This window comes from Athene cunicularia (genome assembly GCF_003259725.1).
Source record: "Athene cunicularia isolate RWA chromosome 1 unlocalized genomic scaffold, athCun1 chr1_part1, whole genome shotgun sequence".
Classification (NCBI taxonomy): Eukaryota; Metazoa; Chordata; class Aves; order Strigiformes; family Strigidae; genus Athene; species Athene cunicularia.
In genome coordinates, this window is record NW_020799091.1 from 268,883 (window position 1) to 289,229 (window position 20,347).

General features: G+C 45.5%; 1 protein-coding gene across 1 annotated transcript in view; it reads left to right on the forward strand.

Moving 5' to 3' along the window:
• POLD3 (DNA polymerase delta 3, accessory subunit) overlaps window positions 1-18,192 on the forward strand; it is a 28,049-nt gene extending 9,857 nt beyond the window's left edge. The window contains exons 5-11 of the mRNA XM_026851088.1: window positions 263-527; window positions 1,851-1,923; window positions 4,396-4,558; window positions 5,857-5,969; window positions 11,499-11,596; window positions 12,442-12,523; window positions 16,099-18,192. Of these exons, the coding sequence (XP_026706889.1) occupies window positions 263-527; window positions 1,851-1,923; window positions 4,396-4,558; window positions 5,857-5,969; window positions 11,499-11,596; window positions 12,442-12,523; window positions 16,099-16,304 (1,000 nt within the window). The 3' untranslated portion in view covers window positions 16,305-18,192. The remainder of the gene's footprint in view (window positions 1-262; window positions 528-1,850; window positions 1,924-4,395; window positions 4,559-5,856; window positions 5,970-11,498; window positions 11,597-12,441; window positions 12,524-16,098) is intronic.
• The last annotated feature ends 2,155 nt before the right edge of the window (window positions 18,193-20,347 follow it).

Here is a 20,347-nt window from a genome sequence, read left to right on the forward strand (position 1 = left end):
CCCCCCCATGAAATCTTAACAGCTTGTTTAGCATTTGAATGCTCTGGCTCTGGCTGACAGGTTCAGCTGATCTTTTCAGTAGAGGTCTCCATCTCTCCTTCAGTGCCAGCCTTTCTTTCTTGCCCCATGCACAAACTAAATTCCTCTCTTTCCCATGACAGGAGAACACAGGACCAGAGGATCAAGGCGCTACCAGGCAGGAAACCGAGGTGAAAAATAAGAAGTTTAAAAGGCTAATTAAATTTTTCACTCCATCACCCAGGTTTAGTGCCATTCAGTGCGCCGCTGCGGTCCCCAGGACGCCGGCTGAAGTTTCCCAAGCGCGGACGTCGGTGCAGGATGGTTCCCAGACACCGAGTGACACCAACGGTGTCACCGTACCTGTGGTCAACGGCCACGGCCCATCGATCGCTAAAAAGACCTCGCAGCAGCCCAAAGGGATCATGGGAATGTTTGCAGCCAAAGCAGCTTCCAAACCCCAGGACACAAATAAAGAAACTAAAGCCGAGGCGAAGGAGGCCCCAGGTGTAAGTTACCTCAGACCCTTTGGCAGCCCTCTGGGTTAACAGCTTTAACAAACCACTTCTCTAGCTTCGCTCTTGCTCAACCTAAATAACCATAATGAGGCGTAGCACAGCCTCAGCCCCCGCTTCTAGGGCTAAACTTGCTGTCCACTGCGAATGCTCTGTCGTTGTTCTGTAAGTATTTCACTGTGCGGTACAGACGTGCCTTCTGCCAGTCATCTCGGGCAAAAATATACTGTGCTGCACTCTTGATCTATCCACAAAAGTCTGTTTGCCACGACTGCGACGCTTCGCCGTTTTCCTTGAGCTGAATCTCCAGCAAATATAAACCAGCATAGCTGCGTTATGGAGACAATTGTTCCGTTGTCTTCAGTTAGGCCAATATATACACCAGTTGAGGATTTGCTCTCTCCATTGTGCTTAAAAGGATTTGTTTTGAGCAATAAGTGAAATGTGAGAAGTCCAGGTCTTAAAAGTAGCAAGGTGTTTAAACTTGGCCTGTGAGGGAAGTTTCAGAGCCTGACCTGTGCAAGACTAAATTGTTTATCTTCTCAACTGCTGGTTTTTCCAGGATAGGGTTACGTTTTAATTTTAATGAGTATAATTGTTATTAAAGCAATGTGGCCAGTAAATGGGTGTTAAAAAGGTAATGTTACCTGCGTATGGTTTGGCTTTTTTTTTTTTTATACCAGCTGAGTATATTTTGGTTCATTTTTCTGATTTTTTTTATAGTGAATTTAGAACTGGTGAAATATGCATGTCTGAATGTTTTGGGAACTTTAGTGTCTACTTGCCTTTTTTTTTTTTTTTTAAGGGGATTAGGAGGCCAAGCTTCCTTAGGTGGGTTTTTTGGCCTGTGTGTGATTTTTCACTTTGGTGGTGGCTATATTAATGGAATAGACCAGTGATATCTTTTGCAAACGGCTCAGCAGAGCAGCGTACGTGCCAGAGTAGCTGGATAAAGTTTTCATGGTTTGGCCAATCTGTGTTCTTTCCTCTGTCGGTTGCTGTGAATTGAGGCACTGATAGTTTGCAAAAATAATAGTTCTTTACTGGGAACTGACCCAACTCAGCCATCAGATGGGAACGTGACCCAAGTTAGATTTGAAGGCCTAGCTAAGAAGTTGTAAGTAACTCTACTCTCGACTCTTTAATGCATGTAATATCTAATATCTTCCAATTCTTTTAAACAGAGACTCAAATCAAAGATTCTGACTAGTCAACAAATGATATAAATTTCGTTTGCGTGTCCAGAAGCAGTACTGTGCATTTTGAGGGCTTTGTTGCATGAATAATTCCTGTGGTCACTCCTCTGTTTGCTCCTAGGTGTCTGCAGTGAGCAGCAAACCACCACCAAAGGGCAACATAATGAACAACTTCTTTGGAAAAGCTGCCATGAGTAAGTGCTTTAGAACATGCATCTGTTTTCAGAAACCGTTGTGGTCAGGGACCAGCCTGCTGTAATTTAAAATTTTTTTTTTTTTTTTTTTTTTTTTTTTTTTTTTAATCTAAGTAGCAGGCATCTTGTCCTGAGTTAACAACAAATAAGTTGTGATGGGAGGCATAAACAGAAAGGAGCAGAACTCTTCCTTCCCACCCCACCAAACTTCTTATGTTTTCTTTATGTCTTCTCTTTTCTTATAGTTTTCCATACTGTTATTCCACTCTTTTGGACTCAGAGGGGTTAATGGTTTTGTATGCAGCTCTTAAGGCAAAAATTAAAAGTTGTAAGTGGAATTTTTCAGACAAAAAGCTTGCTGGATGGAGATCAATTAAAATGACATATTCGTGCAGACTAACCCAGGAAGGATTTTTAGTGCAGAAGAAATCTGATTTAAAGTGAGTACTTCTGGCTGGAAGATTAGCTATTGGTAAAACGTTTGCCAAAACCTGTTACGCAGGGTGTGTTAATAATGCTTGCTTTTCATCACAAATCACTGAAAAATCTATAGATAAGATTTAGGGTTAATTACCTAAAACTGAAGAGCTAATAACTGGAGGATAAAAATGAGGGGTGGCCTTCCTCTTTGAGCAGGGGTTTGGACTAGGTGGCCTCTGGAGGTCCCTTCGGACCTGAATTATCCAAGTCTAAAGAAAATACGCTGCAACTTTTAAATAGACATTGGGAGAGGACTGCAGGGCTTTCTTCAAAGATGCCCTTATAATAACGAGTACAAGAGGATTCAAAGAAGAGTTACTGGGAGAGAGTAAATAGCAAGAGTTTACTTTCTAACGGACATCTGTCAGAGCTTGCAGGGTACAGTCCAGCACTGAACACACAAGGCACAGTACTGTTGGGCATCTCTGAGTTCCTGTTTTTGTGAGGCTGAGGGAGCTGAGGACACTTTAAGCCTAAGCCTCACAAGCCTAAGTACAGTTACTACCTATAAGTAAATTCTTAAGATCTGAGAAGAGCCCTAGACCAAAGTTTGTGTGCTGAAAACCCAAGAAATGAGAATTGCGTGTCAAAGGTAACCCAGTGGTGACGGGGAAAGCTTTGTAGATGCATTTCCACTATTTCCAGTGGGGTTCACTTCCCTGCTGAGTCCTGTCAGGGAGCACTTCGAGGAAAGGAGTGAGGTGGCTGCAGAGAAGGAGCAAACCGAGCAGAACTGGAAATGATTATATGTATAGAAGAGATAGGGCCATTCCAGGAGTAAGATTTATTCCCTACACGTTGTATGTCTTTCCTGGCTTCAAAGATTTCACCATTGCCAGAAAGTCCTGAGTTAACAATAATTGGGTCCTTCGGCTTTCTTCTGTTGCTCATAAATAAGAGAGCTGTCGTTCAGGTTCTTACGGGTGAGATGTTTTCCCTTGCACAGCGAAGCAGCCAGCCTGTGCTCCGAGCAGTGTCAGGAAGGCGTTGGCATGAAGTCTTAGCCCTCCTGGCAGCCTCTGTTCTTATTGACAATGGAGGTCATCTCATTGTTGTGGGTTTTTGGTTTTTTTTTTTCCTTCGCTTGTGCATCTTGTGCTTGGGATGATACAGGTTTCTGAGGGGGGTCTGTGATACAGGTTTCTGAGGGGGGTCTGTGATACAGGTTTCTGAGGGGGTGTGTGTAAAGCTGCTGAATGAAGCTTGCAGATGGTAACTAGGTGCTAACAGCACCACCTGTCAGGCTGATAAATATTGTTTTGCTGTCCCACCTCCTATCCCTTCTTTGGTACTAGATTAAACTTTTTGAAGCAGAATTGTCCTTGTATGTGGTGCAGTGTGGGCAGAAGGGGCTGGTTCTTGATCACGATGGGGTGGGGTGAGATTTTCAATTATTATTGAAAATGCTGATCATGGGCTCTGATGTTATGCAGGATGGGGACTGCACACCTTTCACTGCTCATCATCAGTCCTGATTCTGCCGTTTCTGGGCACTTCTGTGCTTGACTAAAACCCTTAATTTAGAAGGGATAAACTAACTGTAATGATGGATGTGGTGTTAGGCCAAGGGGGCTTCCTAGAAGAGGGGCTCCCAACCCTTCTGCAGTGCCTTGGGCCCTGACTGTAAGGGCTTCAGCCGCTGCCTTCTAGCCCTCTTCTGTAGAGTTTCTGCAGAAACCCTTGCAGCACACTCAGCCTGCAGCGTTCTTGGGCTGTGCCATCAGGAACAGAACCAAACTGGTACATCAGCTAGAAATTTAAAGGTGCCATTTCTTCATGTACAACGCAGCTTGGTCAGTCTAGACCCTTTAACGTTTTTATTTATCATCTGTAGTGTTTTCAGTATTCTTGGTGCAGTGTTTTGTTTAGCCAGCTCCTCTGTAAGTTGTTGTTCATAGGGAATGCCCAGGTTTTGTTCTCTTTTAATGGTTTATTTATAGATCATACTGAATTTGCCTGGTTTTTGTTCTTTTTTTAATGGTTTATTTACAGATAAACTCAAAGTCAACTCTGTGCCTGAGCAGCCGAAGGAGGAAAAAGAAGTAGTCAAGCCTTCAGTTCCTGTAGCAGAACCAGAGTCATCCCCTAATACTGTAGCAGAGAAACCTGGGAAGAAAACAGAGTCTGCTAGAATTCAACAAAAGGACAAAAAAAGGTGGGCCACGCCGCTCAGGGTCCCTGTAATCTGTTAACCTGCTTGTTGATGGCCTGCATGGAGCTGGCTGGTCATACAATGCTGGCTCACCTCCTGTTTCCAGCTACTAAATTGCATTAAACCTGGCTAAAATTATCTCTCTTTAGAATTCTTTCCTAATATTTCTTTTCCATTTAGTGCTGTAGATGCCTCAGGGCCATTTGTGCCATTGCAAAGGTGAAGGGACATGGTCCAGGTAGTCTTTGGTGGGAGGGGGTGGCTTTCCATGAGACAACCTCACGCTGTGAGCAGACTTAGTATAGACCCCACAGGCGATCTGTGGGGGCTGGCAGGAGCACCTGTACTGTGGGGAAGGTGGTATATTCCCAAGCTTATATGTACACAGCTTCCAAGCACACAAAGTTCTGCTTGTTGATTTGCATAGCTCATGTACTGCTGCTTTCAATGCGCTGGTTTACTTTGGGCTGAGACTCCAAGTAAATTTTAAGTTCAGCCCTTTGTGTTTAATCCAACCCAAACTGACAGAGACAAAAAATCATTACAGTCTGATGGCTCTCTGGTGGCCTATGAGTAATTAATTGGTGGTCTCAATCCGTTTCTAACTAACTAGGTAAGCACACCGGCCAGCCCACCATCGCAGTTAGTGCTAACTGGTCTTCTTATTGATAGTCTTGTTCAACAAGCCAAGGGCCTGGAAACTGCCTGTTGGCAGTGTGGTGTTGGGAAGGCCACTTGGGCTGTACCAGCTCTAGGAGGATACGTGGGCCTTTAGCCTCCAGGCTTGTTAGTCTGACACGTCTCGCCAACATTAAAAAGAAAGAAGCTATTTTATTTTTCCAGTAGTCTTTAAAAATGGCTCCAGGATTCTGAGACACTACCTCATAGTCAGTTAGTGGCAAGCAGTCTGTCAAAAGAGCTTCTGAGCGATGCTGTTGGGGACATTAGTGTTTGGGAGCCTGAGCTATAGAGACAAGATCAGAAACGCCCTCTTGCCAGGTTGCTGTGGCCAAGCTAGGTGAGCAAAATGCTGAACTGCAGAGGGGCTGAAGAAATCCTCCTTGTTTTGGAGAACTGTATATGGGTAAGGATGAGAGGCTTGAAAATCCTTGTGCATCTATGCCTGATTATATAGGTGAGTATACTTCAGCGTATGTGATGCTCATGTTTTTAAGAGGTACAGAGGTATTCGATTCCCTTGCTAGCAGTAGAAATGTGCTATCTAAACCTGCCTGATGCTTTCATGCATGCACAAGGGATAGCACATGTTCATTCTTTTTTTTCTTTTCTTTTTGTGGCAGTAAAACAAAGAGGGTGGACAAGTCTGATAACGAGGAAGAAAGAGATCCTGAAAATCTAAAGAAAAAGAGAAAGCGAATCAAACAACCTCAGTCTGACAGCAGCGATGAGGAAGGTAAAAAGATGTGTAAACAACCAGGCATGTAGGTCAGGGGCCTGATTTCGACAATATTACTATCCCGGGCTGTTGGTCAACGATTGAGGGAATAGTTTAGAGGACTAAAGACCGTGCAAATGGCTGTAGCTTGAACTTTCTGTTTATCTTGTGCTGCAAGCACTTGGGCATACAGTTGAGATGCCTCAGTCATTCAGTCTTTGTTTTAGCTTAGCTCAGATCTGGCTGTCTCCTCACCAAGTGTGCTGCCAGTCACACTGACGTGGGGAAAAGAGGTTCTCAAATCTCTTGTGAAAGATATCGCGCCTTCCAGAATTGTAGGACTGGTCATAACCAGTTTATTTGGTGAGTAAACACTCACAAAGTGACCTCCCCCCTCCCAGGGTCATTTTTAGTATCTTTATTCTGTCTGTTTATAGAAATGGTTTGGAAGACAGCATTGGAAGCAAGACTTCCAAAAAAAAAAAAAAAAAAAAGATAATAGAGAAACTGGAGGCAAAACAGTTGAGCCATATCCGATGCGACACTGCGTCTCCTCGGTGGCTGTTGGCTTTGATAGGAGTAGGGTGCCCAGAACGTCACAAGATTCGGGCTTATAATGAAGAACAGCAGGGCCAGATTCCAAAGAATTTGGATAATTGAGGTGACAAATGCCGTTCAATATAGATAACTGGAAAATAAGTTGGGATTGAGCTAGGGAGTATGTGCGAAATGAAACAGTCATCCAACAAGCTGATCAGGAAAAGAATTTGGGGATCATTATGGACAAATAATTGAAACCACCAGTTTGGTGTACGACTCCAGTAAAAAAAGGTGAAACAGCAGATAGGTTGTATTAGCAAGGAGGTGGACTCCAGCAGAAGAGCTGAAGCTGTTTGCTTATTTACTGTGGCTAGGATGTGAGAAACAACCATGGAATTAGGAGAATCTGTAAGACAAGTCAGAGGGGTGAATACTCTTGAATATTTTAGCACTCTTCATGCCACCTTGGGCTTATTTTCATGGTTCCTTTTGTGCCCAGCATAAATTCAAGTGATCTCTGTCATCAGGCATCCATCACTTCTACTCAGACTATTCCATGGGATGATAAATCTCCCGGGAAGCTGTACTTCATGATCAGCCTTAATTTCATCACATTCCTGTGTGCAGCTCCTTGTTTGGCCATAAAAAAAAAAAATTATATATATGCCCACACTCTCTGGTATTTATTTCTTTAAATGTAAGCTATTATCTGGTCTTTCCACTTACTCATCGCTCAGCCTACTGACAAGCTGTGGTGTTCAGCTCTGAAGAGGGAAGGTTGGAATCAGCCCATTCAGCTGCTTGAAGTGCTGCTCCTTGCTGGGCTGGAATCTCTCAGCTCATCCCTTCTCAGCTAGTGGGAGCAGGCCGAAAGGAGCCCCGTGTTTCAGGTGCATGGGAAAGCTGCTCTTGGGAACACAAAGGCTTGTTGGTTCCTTCTCGTGCTGCTGTGAGGTGGGGACCTGCCGCTTCCTGTGCTCATGGCAGCGTGCTGAGCACACGGCGAGCTGAGAGGTGACTACACGGTGTTTTCTTATCTATTTCTGCTCTTTTAATCTCCTGAGACTAAGAGCAGTGCCATAAGACTGTCACAAATTGAGAAGCACTTTTTACAGAGAGTACTGCTAGTTCCTTTTTGCTGCGTATCCACGTTTGGTTTTGAGTATTAGAGCTCTGGTCTCTTGTTGAATACCTCTGTTACCTCAGTGTGTGTTGAATTAACACCTTTGTGGTGCCTTCTGTTTTTAACGTATTCCAAGGTGAGGTCCAGAGGCTGTGTGTATGCTCCTACCTCCGTGCACACAAGTAGGTCTGATCAGTTTTTTGTGCCTTTCAGTAGCGTGAGTGGACTGGATTTGCAATTGGAAATCATGGGTCTGGTCCTCTGCTCAGGTTGGGAGCCCAGTTGTCTTGTTAACCTCATTCTTAGTAGCTTTAGACATTAAAAATAATATAGGTAAGACTACCTAACCACTCACCTGTGGAGGGTTGGGGGTTTTTTTTACCCCTATGTAATCTACTGGCAACACAGGTAGAAAGTTTGACTTTCCATTCTTGTCACCGCTGTTGCTCCTCCTGCGTCATAGTCCTCTTTGTTCATTATGTATCATCTTTGTGTTGTGTATTAGAATTATAAATATATCCAAATTATAGCTTGTGTATACAAATTTGTATATTACTCAGATCAGCTTAGTACTATTCCCTCTTTCAAAAAGGGAAAAATGAGAATTGAGTTTCTCTCTTCTTCCTTTTTAAGCTAATGGCTATCTAAACTGCCCTGATGAGGCCTGTGTTCAGCCATTTAGTTCTGCTGCTTGCCCTTCTAAATCCAACCAGATGAAAGAAGATAGATTTGAATTCTTTGAAATATTCCTACTGAATCCAAACTGGTATTATAGGCCCTATTACATTCTGTATTCAAGTATAAGACGACAAATAATTCTAAAAAAAATGTACAGTAGCTGAACTTTGAGAGCATTTACCCTTGGAAAGGTTGGAAGCAGGTTTCTCCAGACAATTTTAAGGAGCAGCACTGAGGAAAAGGAGGCTTGGAGGGACATTGTTCCACACTCCCCACGGGAGCAGGGAGGAAGGTGCCACATGCTGCCCAGCGTTTGCAAATCGCTGCCAGACAGGGCACGGTTCATCTGCCACCTGCATCATTCACCCGCAGATGATCGAGGGGTGTTTTAAATATGCGAGATGGGAAGCTGCCCCACCAGAGCAGGTTTCAAAGGCTAACAGTCGAGCTGCTGCTTATGCTAACCTGCCCCGCTGACCTCTGCTCGAGGAGACGCGGCCTCAGGCAGGGGTGCTAACCTTTCCTGTGGGTAAAAGGGGAGGCTTGTGGCTGTGGTTAAATGGCATTCAGACAAGGCTCCACCTGAGCAACTGCTGGTAAAACCCCTACCCTTCTTCTTTAGGCAGGCTTAGCAACATTTTGTGGGTTTGAAACCGGGTCCCTACGGCTGATGCGAAGCGCTGTATGGGCGCTTTTATGTCGGGGCAAGTCTTCTGTGTTGTTCTATATTGGTCTGCTCTTAATGTACTGAAACTAGCCCAAAATAAGCTCTTCTTACACGAGTGTCAGCACATTGTACCAAGTTGAAAATACAGAGAGGGCATAAGGCACAATCCTCTCCATTTAAATAATTTTTCATTAAAAAGTTATATTGGTATGAGGGTGCCTTAGTCACTGCAGGTTGTTTTGCTTCCAGTGCCAGAATAAACTACACAAGTGTGTCCACAGAGGACAGGAGGTTTTGGCAGCTTCAGCTATACCAACACAGGCAGCATTTCGCAGTGTTGACAAGTGTTTTACAGCCACTTTGGAGGGTGATTTCAGTGGCACTGTAACCTACAAACTCTATCGGTTTCAGAGAGCCGCAGCAGAAGCACTAAAGCTTCTCACAGTTTTTCCAGGCAGGGTCAGAGCAAACTGAACAAAGCCAGGATTTACATCTTCGGTACATCCAATTGCCCAACTTGTATCCATTTCATGCAGCTGTTGCTGTTGAGTAAACTGTGGGCAGCAGCTAGAGGTTGACTCAGGAGTTATCACATGTCAGAGGGCTGTGTTGGCTAGAAGAGGATAATAAAGTAATAGAGACGCAGCTTGATGGTAGTCCCAAATACTCTGACGTGGGGAGAAGGTGCCTTCTGCCTGCCAAAAGCTGGGGGAACTTGTTTGAAGGAGGCTGAAAAAAAAAGCCGAAATTTCCCCCAGGCAAGCACAGTGGAGCTGACATGCTGAAAATACTTTCAGCACCCTCTGCTCAAGCACGGCTGAGGCAGCAGTTTTTTCACCAGGCTGCTTTTCAACCCTCTTCAGGCCTATGTTCTCTTAAAAATATTTTTAAATTGATGTGGCCAGCCTGGGTAGCCTGTGAAGCAGGTTTGGTGCTGTGCAGTATATGGGTGCTTCAGCCTGCAGTTGCTGTGAGACTGTGATAAATATTGAGAATTTTGAGTTCCCCGCAGCTCCTCGGCCACGGTCCTGGCTGCCCCAGCAGTTAGCACCTCAGAGCAGATCCGTTGTTTGGTTTTATCTTTGCACAGCTGCCAGACCCAGCTCTTTGGAGCAAGGTGAAATACCGAGTCATGTTATCCCACTCTGTTTGCATTTCTGTGCCTCGCTTACTGAAGTAGTTAGAAGTCTGAGTCCTTGTTTGAAGAATGTAATTTATTATTTAGCCTTGGCAGCCAACCACTGTTTCACTTGAGCCCTTCTTAACCTATGAAGGTCAGTTGGCCGTGTGCCTGGCACAGTCATAACTCTTAACACTGACCTAATCGGTTGGGACAGCTACAGATCCAGAATTCGTGTTACGACGACGGGATGAATGCGGTGCTACAGCCAGCAGAGCTGGGGGGAGAAGCCAAGCAGGCACTCTGTCCTCCCGTCCAGCGGCATCGTTGTTATGATTAAGCAATAGGTCAGATGAGGAGTTTCTTCCCCCACATTCCTAGCTCTCCCCCACATTTGAGGACTTGCATGGCAGCATTTCTCGCTTGGATTTGGAGAGGATTCCTTAAAGCCATTTAAATTAGTCACGGTGTGTGCTGCATGGTGCGAGGTGCTGCTCCTTCCCTTCTTGCCCTGCACTGATTTTTCTTCACCAGCACGGCTCTGTCCTGCCAGCCCCACAGAAGAGTGACCCTGGCTTTTCCCCTGTCTATAAGCCCTGCTAGGCTCGCTAAAGCCCTGTTTGACATTGCTGGTAGAGGCTCCAGAGCTGATTTGGCTCTGTACAGATCTGTGAAGCTGGCCTTGACTATTTCAGTCAGTTTTGGCTTGGAAAGGATTCCAATCTCTCTGTCCTTGCACCCAGAGGAGAGCGTAGATGATGGCAAATAAGAGAACAGGCTTAGTTTTTGGGGTGCTTTGGTGGTTTTGTTTTTCAAATGAAAGGTTAAGATGTCCGTTAACGGTCTTTTAGGATGAGTAATAGTATATTGCACTTAATTCTTGGATTAAGGTAGTCCCGAGCTAATAGCATGGATTGTTTGGGATGCGTGGCACCGCCTGTGAAGCAATGACTGTTTTACTAGTGGGGGAGAGGGAGAGAAACTGAGGTCAGATTTGGGAATATGTAGGCTTAAACCCTGACTCTTTCTAATTTCTAAACAAATGATAGTCCTTTTTAATAAACAAGTGAAATATATGGCTAAAACATGCCAGTTTCTGTGCCTATTTTGACAGTTTCATTTGACAGAACTTATTTTTGGCTTACCAAAAATCCCAGATACACTTCTCCCATCCTCTCCCACCTTCCTTCCTTTGGGAACTGCAGCACATAGCCCAGGGTGAGCCATCTGGCCAGAAGCTGACCGCTTCAGATGATTTGTCCTGGCTTGAATTAAACAAATCTGAGTGAGAACTTGTGAACCTTGATCTAAACACAGGTTGCAATTAATTGCTCGGAGTTAAATTAAATCATTTGAGGCCAAAGGGTAGCTGCAAGGGGGCATTAGACCCGTGTGCTATCAAGATCTTCATCTTCTTAGTTGATGTCCTGCCATCTCCCACACCTGAGGAAGAGAAAGCTCCATCTCCGCCTCCTGTACCTGCTCTGAAAACTGAACTGGAGCCTGCATCCACGGAGGTAAGAGCATATCAGGGTGACTGATTTCTGGTTTTATCTGACTCGATGGTGATTATCCAACCACTTTTCAGATGCTAAGGGAGAGGTCCTGTTTGCCTGTCAAGTCCATCATGTCATTCTTCATGAAAGGATTCACCACGTTCCTCATTCATTTATTTTCTAAACTATTATTTAAACACCAGCTTTTCTGCTGATGTCACCCAGTTTTCTGTTTTCTTCTCTTTTTCCCTCCTAATGGTTCTATGAATTGACTTGTATTTGAATGCTCTTCCCTCTGAATCTTGGCCTCAGGAGTCAGGGCAGGGCCAGAAATGAAACCAGAGACTCTTGGTATTCAACCTTGTATCGCAGGGAAGCTGCTGCGTAAGGGAGGTGGGCTGTGACTGGCAAGAAGTTAACCTCTGAGCTGAGAAAACACACGTAGTTTTACAGAAAGTGCAGCTGTTTCTTGCAGCACGGGTTCTGATGTCTTGCACACCTCGTTATTTCCTCATTCTTGAGATGAGACAACCCCCGTGCTACCTTCTCACTTAACTAAACACATTCCAAAATGTCACGTGCCCCAGGAGAGGAATGCGTCGCCCATGCTGGCAGTCGGGGAAGCTTTCTGTCTCATTTAAGTTGTATTTTGTTTCTCTGCAATTCGTCCTGGTAGGATGAGGAGAATTGTGGTATTAGCAAAAATGAGACTAAGATATCCTGGTAAGGGCCAGGATTAGTTATCAAATCGTGCTCAGCTTCATTAGAGAGACTAGAGTTCGCTCCTGGGACTGATGCTTTTCTGACCTGTGTATGTGCATGGGGCCTTGACTCTTGATTTCTCACAATACTGCAATGTCCTTCAGGTTTCAGCTGGAGGGAAGAAGAGGAAACGGAAGCGCGTGCTGAAATCCAAAATGTTTATTGACGAAGAAGAAGGCTGCATGGGTAAGACCCCTCAGTGGAACTAACTTTATTGAAGATGTGTCGAAGTTTTTTTTACAGGGCAGCCTCTCCCAGGTTTTGAAAGAGGTTCACAAAAATCACTGTATTCCCCTTCAACCTCATGCTCCCAGATTGAGGTATCCGTCCTTTTGGTGAAGGCCTGGGTAGGGTCTCATGCAGCTGTAGCTAAATCCATATTCTTTTTTGATTATTCACAGATTTTCTTTCAGCTCTTCTCCCTCCCCTCCTGCCAGCACCAGCACCTTCTTGGTTTGCTCTCCACTCCAAAGATACAAGCTTTTAAAGATGATACAGAGAGAGGTCTAGGTTTGGGGATAAATTCTGGCGGGGATGAGTTGTTTGTTGGTTTGAGGTGTTTGGTTTGGGTTTTGGTTTTTCTTTTGGAGGATAAATCCAGACCTTGATCAGATGTTAATATAAACTTGAAATATCCCAAATAAATAAGGAATAAATTGGGGTTTCTGTGCCTAGTAAGGATAGCTCTGCTTTCAGGAGGGAAGAGAGTCTCTACAGAAGTACTGATGGCCAGAGGTTTTGAATTCCAGCCTGACTGGACACTGCTTTCTCCTGTGACCTGGAGAAAGCTGTGTAACACCACTGTATTCGTTTCCTTTTTTTTTTTTTTTTTTTTTTTTTTTTTTTTTTTTTTAAAGGCTCTAAAAATTTATGAGGGTGGAATGTGCTTTCTGTAGCATCGTTGTCAGCTCAATTGTATGGGATGCTTAACATTCTCCAGCCTTGCTGATCTGAGTAGATGGCAAGGGAGCTCAGCCAGTTCTAGGAGGAGATCTCTTGCTGTTGTACAGGTTTGTTGTTGTGCACAAGCTTGGCCCAGATTTGGAGCTGCCTGGATGCGAGTCAGCTTGTGTCTGTTTGCACCTGACTGTATAGTTGTATCTTATGTTTCCTATTAACTTTGTGTGTCTCCTTTAAAGGAATATAAAGCTAGTACTTAGCAACTGGCTATGCTAGTAACTGAAATCTTAAGTACTGGATTATTGTCAAAGAATTGGACTTGCACAAAGTTATTGACTGCTTTGGCTAGTTGTGTTATGGGGTGTTTTTTGCTCTCCCATCCCAGATAGAACCATTAAAACACTTGGAAGGAAAATGGAACAAAAAAGCATTAGCTGGGGAGTTGAGTTGAACAAGGGCTGCATCCAGAGCTCACAGGAATGACTCTTCTGGGTTCAGCTTCCAGCAAAGAGTGCTCTTCTCGTTGTGCTCAGCCTCTTCCAAGCGTACCAAGGCTGGGAAGATTGCCTTGCCTTTCTCTTCTCCCCACCCCCAGGGGATTTAATAGTCTCTTGTGAAATCCAGAGCTTTGGCTTTACAGTTCATATCCACAACCATTTTATGAAAAGGGAAATGCAAGCCCTTGCTGTGCCTTTGGGAGACAGATCCTCTAGGAAGGAGGGAGGGATGGAGCTGGGATATTGAGGAACAAGGTAGGGAGGAGATGCTGCTAAAAACCCACCAGTCTCTTGTGCAGAACTTGCTGTCTGGTTACTGTCCAGTTCCTCCCTTCCCCACCTTTTCCATGCACAGGCCTCATCATTTGAAGGCTACATAACTTGCAGATCTCCCAGGCTAATGTATATTGTTTATTCTTTGAAATATAGGGGCTCTTTCCCCCCTCTCCCTACTGTCTTTAATGTTTTCTTGTTGGTTTAGGTTTTAAGAACCGTTAGATCCTAACATTAGGATTAGGCTGTACTTTGAATTTTTGCATGATTTTAAGTGATCATTTTCACAATAGCTGCAATAGCAAGGAATTGGTGTCAAAAAGCAAAACTAATTTAGGGATTAGCCCTGAGGGAAATTGAGCAATTAAAGTATCTGTGGAGTTAAGTGTAAGGCATGTTACCACGCATCAACTGGGACTCAGTGAGTGCCTGCTCTTAGTCTATAACAAAGGGGAATTACTGAGGTTTAAGATAGCGCATTTCTACCTTGCACTTTCTAAATCATGAAAGGGAGCATATAGACTTGCATATTAGAATATATATTATGTGTATGTTGTAGGTAAATTCGTCTTATAGCACTGGTTTAAGTCAGAGCTCACATAATTTTGAGTTACTGTGATCTAGCAAGTCTGGCTGTGGGCTGTGCATCAGTAACTATCTGTTAGTTGCCACAAATGCAGAATCTTAAATTCAGCCGAGATTCTCGGTATAAGAAAGTTGCTCTAAGCTGTGTTATCTTGCAGCAAGAGGGGACTAAGAGTTCCCAACAATTACTGACAGGGGTGACGACATGATGACTTTTGAAGGCTCAGTAAATGGCCAGTGGTCTGTGAAAGCTGCTCCCGGAGAAACCAGTTGCCTCCGAGGGGAGGTTAGCTTGGGTTTACAGTCCCTGCTTGAGCATCCGCTAGTGCTGCAGAGCAGGGTTTCATACCGTTCCTCTTCCCAGTCTCTGGTTACGTAGAAAAACCTTATTTAATTTGATGCATTAATACAAGGGAAAGCCAATTTCCCAGAAGAAGGGAAGTTAGGACATCTGTTTAAAAGAATACAGTTGCTAAAGAAAAATGGCTTACTAGAAGAATACCAGAGCACTGCTGGGAAAGCTGATACAACAACATTTACTAGTATCTAATGATGGCTTACATCAGTGGAGCTGACTCCAGTTTAATTTCCGTGAGCGTTGTTTTATATCCCTTAGCTTTCCATCACTGGACGCTGACAGCAGTGAGCTGGCAATCCCATTCAGTCATAGTCCTTGATTTCAGTCACGGGTTTGGTGGTTGGTTGTTTGGGGTTTTTTTTCAGGGATTTCTTTAGATTTGCTCTGCTTGCCCACCTGTGTAGGAGGAAGCTGCCCCCGAGGTTTTGTGCTCCTTATCTCTGAGATGTGTTACGCTTGCTGAGCTCTTCCCCAGCTGTCTGATATGTGTGGTGCTGGTGAGGGAAGCCTGGGGCTGTCTTGCCTGGATTTCAGGACAGTCAGACTGCTTTGACCCCTGTGGAAATCGGACCAAGTCTGATTTCTGAGTGGTGGGTTTTAACTGTAAAATAGATGTTCCGTCGTCTGATGCTAAACTGCAGATTCTGATCTCAGATTCATCGCTTTCTGATAGCTGCTTGTCAGCCTCTGCAAGATGAGCTGATGGTCTTCAGCGCCGTTGGGCCTTGTTTAGAGAAAAGAGCAATGCCTGGATGGGTTTGGAGGGGGAACTGGCCTCTTGGGGCTCCTTCCCCGTGGGGAGCCCTGGGCTGCTGCTGTTTCAGGCGTGCATGTGGCCTGCGAATGAGTGTGTGTGGTGACACCAAGCCAGTTTGAAAGAGCTGGATGACATTAAAGCTCCCGAGTCGTTAACCTGCCATCCTACACTTAAGAAAGAGGGAAGGAAGTTTGACTCAGTGTAGGGAGAGCCAGTCCAGTCATCTGGATCTGCTGCATAACCTTGAGCAATGGACTTAATTCCTGTAGCTGGCATGTTGAGCCCAAAATGCTCATTTCCAGAAATGCAGTGGGAAGGCGGCAGGGGGGGAGGTTTCTGCTCTTCGGTACACAGGCTTAACCATCATCATCTGTTCTTTTCTTTTAACCAGTGACTGAGAAGGTTTACGAGAGCGAATCCTGTACAGATAGCGAGGATGACTTTGCCAAGTCCAAGCCACCAGCTGCACACAAACAGCCCGTGCTGCCTATGAAGAAGGAACCTAAGGAAGAAAGGAAGAACCTGAAGAAAGGGGCAGCTATTGCCAACAGAGCCAACAAACAGGTCTCCATCGTGGGTTTTTTTCAGAAGAAATGAACTGGGTCTTTCTCCGGGTCCTCTTGGCAGCTTGGAAGCATTGCTCTTTTTGTGTGGCTTTCTGAAAGCTGCTGCGTTGGAGGAGAACAAGATGCAATCTTCAGTTACGTAAGATATCTTGCTTACTGTGTAAGTAAGCCCTCTGGACTAGATTTTGTATCAGAGTAAAGTTTTATTTGTTACTGCAATAATTTCAATCGTCTTTACTGAGCAGTACGGGATTCAGCAGCTAGAAGCAAAATCGAGAGGAACTCTTGAGAGATTGTTAATCTATTCATGTGAAATTTTATTTTTTTAATTCACCTGTTCAGTGTTGAAGGCCTGTTCCACACATGGTAGATGGACTAAATTAGGAGTCAACTTACAGCTTTTTTTTTTTTTTTCCCCTCTCTTCTTACACCTCCAGCTCTCCAGATTGATCTAAATGTTCATGTTGGTTAGAAGCTGTAATGTAGCAGGTCTTCAGGCATACACACAAATATTGAACATCTGCTTCAGCTTTAACTGAATGAAATGAACTTAATTTTCCCCCTAAGACTAGTAAATAGTTTTTTGCTCTGCCTTTCATAATCTCTTTTTGGACAAAGCAGTGCATATAAAATTCTTACTCTTTTCTTCCTTGAACATATCCTCTGTAAATTGCTCAGATGCCTAATTATAGACCGGGACACTGTTGGTGCTCTGTCTTTGCAAAAACATCTTTGAGGCTTCCCACACAATTGGCTCCAGCGTAATTGGGGGAAGGCTTCGCTGTTATTGGGAAAGCAACTATATCTTTAACCTTGAAAGTTAATGAGTCAAAGGGAAGGGTGATTAGAGGGCACTTCTGATAACACCAGTCGGGTACCTGCTGCCTGTGAAGAATTGCACGCCACTTTTTGGTTCTGTAGGTTTTGGTTTGCCTGAAGGATTCTTTTTTACAGGCACAAACCAGACAACAGAAGAGTTGTTTTCTAGGACATCTCGTCATCTGCCTGCTGAAGGAAGTGTGTCACAGCAAACGGTCCTGAGGAACCAGTTATTGGAGATGAATAAAGCACTGCAGTCTCGTTAATCAGAAATGAGTCATCGTTTTGGATGCCTTCTGGTTTTCTGGTGCTAAATTTGATAGATATATGTAAAAGGACAGATTTTCCAGAGGATGGGTGCTGAGCATTTCTGAAGCTTGGCCTGGTGAGGGCTCCCAAATGGGCAACTGATGTCATCAGTGGTTGTTTCGGAGTGGTGTTAGGCCAATACATATGGATATGTAGGTATGTGTTGGTTAATAAAGTGTCTGTGGTTGGCAGAAAGATAAAGTCTGAGGAGTGTGACTGAGGAAGAAATGTCTTCAGGTCAGGCACCCAGCTGAAATTATTCCGACCTGTGGTGGTGAAAGGCCAACTGGGTGTATTTACACGGTCGTTCTGACCGGGAGATCAGGTCGGTGACTTGAGAAATTTGAGCACGCACCTAACAGTGACCAGCAGCTGACTTGATGGAAGTCACGTCGCCCTGGGCAGCTTTGCACCCTCAGCCCATGTGAGAGGTTCTACTTCAAGCCAGCAACGTCTGGGTTTGTGTGTAGGCATGTGTCCCAGCTGGGGGGGTTCAGCTGCTTCGGGGTGTTCACAGCTAACCCCATCACACCCTCCCCACTTAGCTCCTTCTAAGTGTTAAGAACTTAAACTCTGGACTTTCTGAATTGGAGATCTACAGGAAAAATAATGGGAGGCTGGGTGAGGGAAGGCAGAACTGGCATGGTACATCCAAACACAGAGCCTGCTGCTGCACAAGCTGAAAAAGGCTTCGTGCTCTCATGGTTTGTTGGAGTGAGGTGGGCAGCAGAGGTCTGGGGGCAAAGAATGAACCACCTTGTTCTGACTTTTATGAAAAAAATTTAACTGTTCAGAAAAAAAAAAAAAATACTGCTGTAGTGTTTCTGTTTTTCTTGGTAGAACTGGGGGTGTATTTTGAATAGTAATGATAAGTAGCAAAACCCATTAAATGCAGATTTTTCTTTTGTCAGGATGTGCTACATCCTGCTTTCCTGTGGTTGCTGTGACATTTAACTGCGTGGAAGAATATCACTGAGGAAGTGGGTAAAGAATTCTTCCATCGAAACCAGGGCTGGAAGCATTAAACTGAGCATTTTAGAGCATCTGAACTGTGGGTGAGAACTTCTCAAACTATCAGGGTCTGTATTGAATTGACCCTTTGAGTCTTATTTGTGTGACAGATGTTGACAGGGACGTGGTGTCCCAGTGCTCTTGCACCTCACCTCTGCCGTGGTCTCGCTGGAGCTTGCCACTCCACCCCGGCTCCCTCTATAACCAGATCAACGTCATAGGCGACTTCCTCAGGAAAATGACTTAATGTCTGAAGAAGTAGGACATAGGCGAACTTCAGACTTCCAAAAATCATGATCTCATACTCCCCGCTCCTTCCACTTCATGGGCTGCCAGCCCCAGGGGGGCCTCGGGTCCCTGGATGCCCCCGTGGTGAGGCCGGAGGGTCCCTGGGCGCCGCGTGGGAGCGAGGAACGCGGCTGGAGCCCCGACCTGCGGGTTCAGGGGAGAAGGTTTCCCCCTTGCTGCCAGGGGCCGGTGGCACCCACGGGCTGGTGGGGGGTGAAACGTCTGGGAGACAGTGGCAGCTCAGAGCAAGGGGCACAGCTCCTGCCTCGCCGTCATCGATGGTGCTCAGGGTCCAAAATCTCATCCTGGAGAGGAGATTTAGGGATTTCCTCTCCTCTTCCCCCTGCATCTCCCTCCCAACTGCACTTGCACCCTCACAGTACCGTGGGAAAGGATGTTTGTTCATTTAATATTCTGAAAAATCACATGTTTTTATAGTGTTTCTTTGCTTGGGCTCCCTGAAAGCTTTTTTTCAGACAGAGGGAGCTTCATCCTCATTTTCCCAGTGGGGTGAGAAGCTGAAGAAGTTGCACCATCAGCTACTCTGGGGTAAAACTTGATGCACCGAGCTTTTGTTGGACAAGGTGCCTCTGAACCTGTGTGTGCCCTGGGAAAGGGTGAGAAAATCAGGAGACAGCTGAGCTGATTTACAACCCTCCTTCCCACCGGGAAGAGCCTGCCTGGTGGGGAGGAAAAAAAAAAAAAATCCCAACCACAAAACCCCTCCGTGTTTCCCGCTCTGGGGTCGGCCAGGCTTTAATTAGAGAAAACCAGAGGAGGGCTCGGAGGAATCGCTGGTGGGTGCTCGCAGGATCAGAGGAGGGTGTCCCGGGGGCGCGTGGGGAATTGTTTTTCTTTCCCAAGGGGTGATGCCAGCTCGGCCGCGGATACCGGAGAGGGGAGCGCGGAGCAGCAGGGCCTTATAAGGAAGCAAAACGCGGCTCGGAGGGGAGAGCGGGCGCTTGCCAGGGCCGGACGTCAGCACCTCGCTTCGCCCCGGCTGTGGGGAAACGGGGTGCCCGTGGGCTGTGGGTGCTGCTGGGCTGCCTGCAGGGCGCCACGTCGGGGTCGGCTTCGGTAGCAGCAGGTCACAGCGACTGCAACCAAATTCCCTGTGGAAGCTCGACGGCGGCTGGGGAAGGATTTTAAAAGCATTAAAACCAGTGGTTCAAAGCAGCCCCCTGCGGTGCGATGCTGCTGGCTTTATCTCCCTTCGGGTTTTTGTGGTTTGTTTGGGGTTTCTTTTTTCCCAAGGCACGGAGAGCCCACGTCTTTTCTGCTCTCCTGAAATCAGGCCCTTTTTTTGGGGGGTTCAGCCATCCTCTGTCGGAGCAAAAGGTGAAGCTGCTCATGGCCGGAACGCCCCCAGCCCGAGGAAACTGCTGCTGAATCGGCTGAATCCTTTGAGCCTTGGGAAACAAAAAGTGCTGGGGAAGCTCAGGGAGCACTCCTGAGGGACATCATCTCCAGCTCCTTAGGGCTTACGATGCTTTTAAAGACCTAAAACCTTCCCGGCACCAAGAGCTGCCACTTCACCACCCGACAACTCTCCCAGGGTAAAGGCTGAGGGAAGTTCAGGGTTATGGCTTGCTCCTGGGGACAGATTATTTCAGCTCTTTTTTTTTTTTTTTTTTTTTTTTTTTTTTT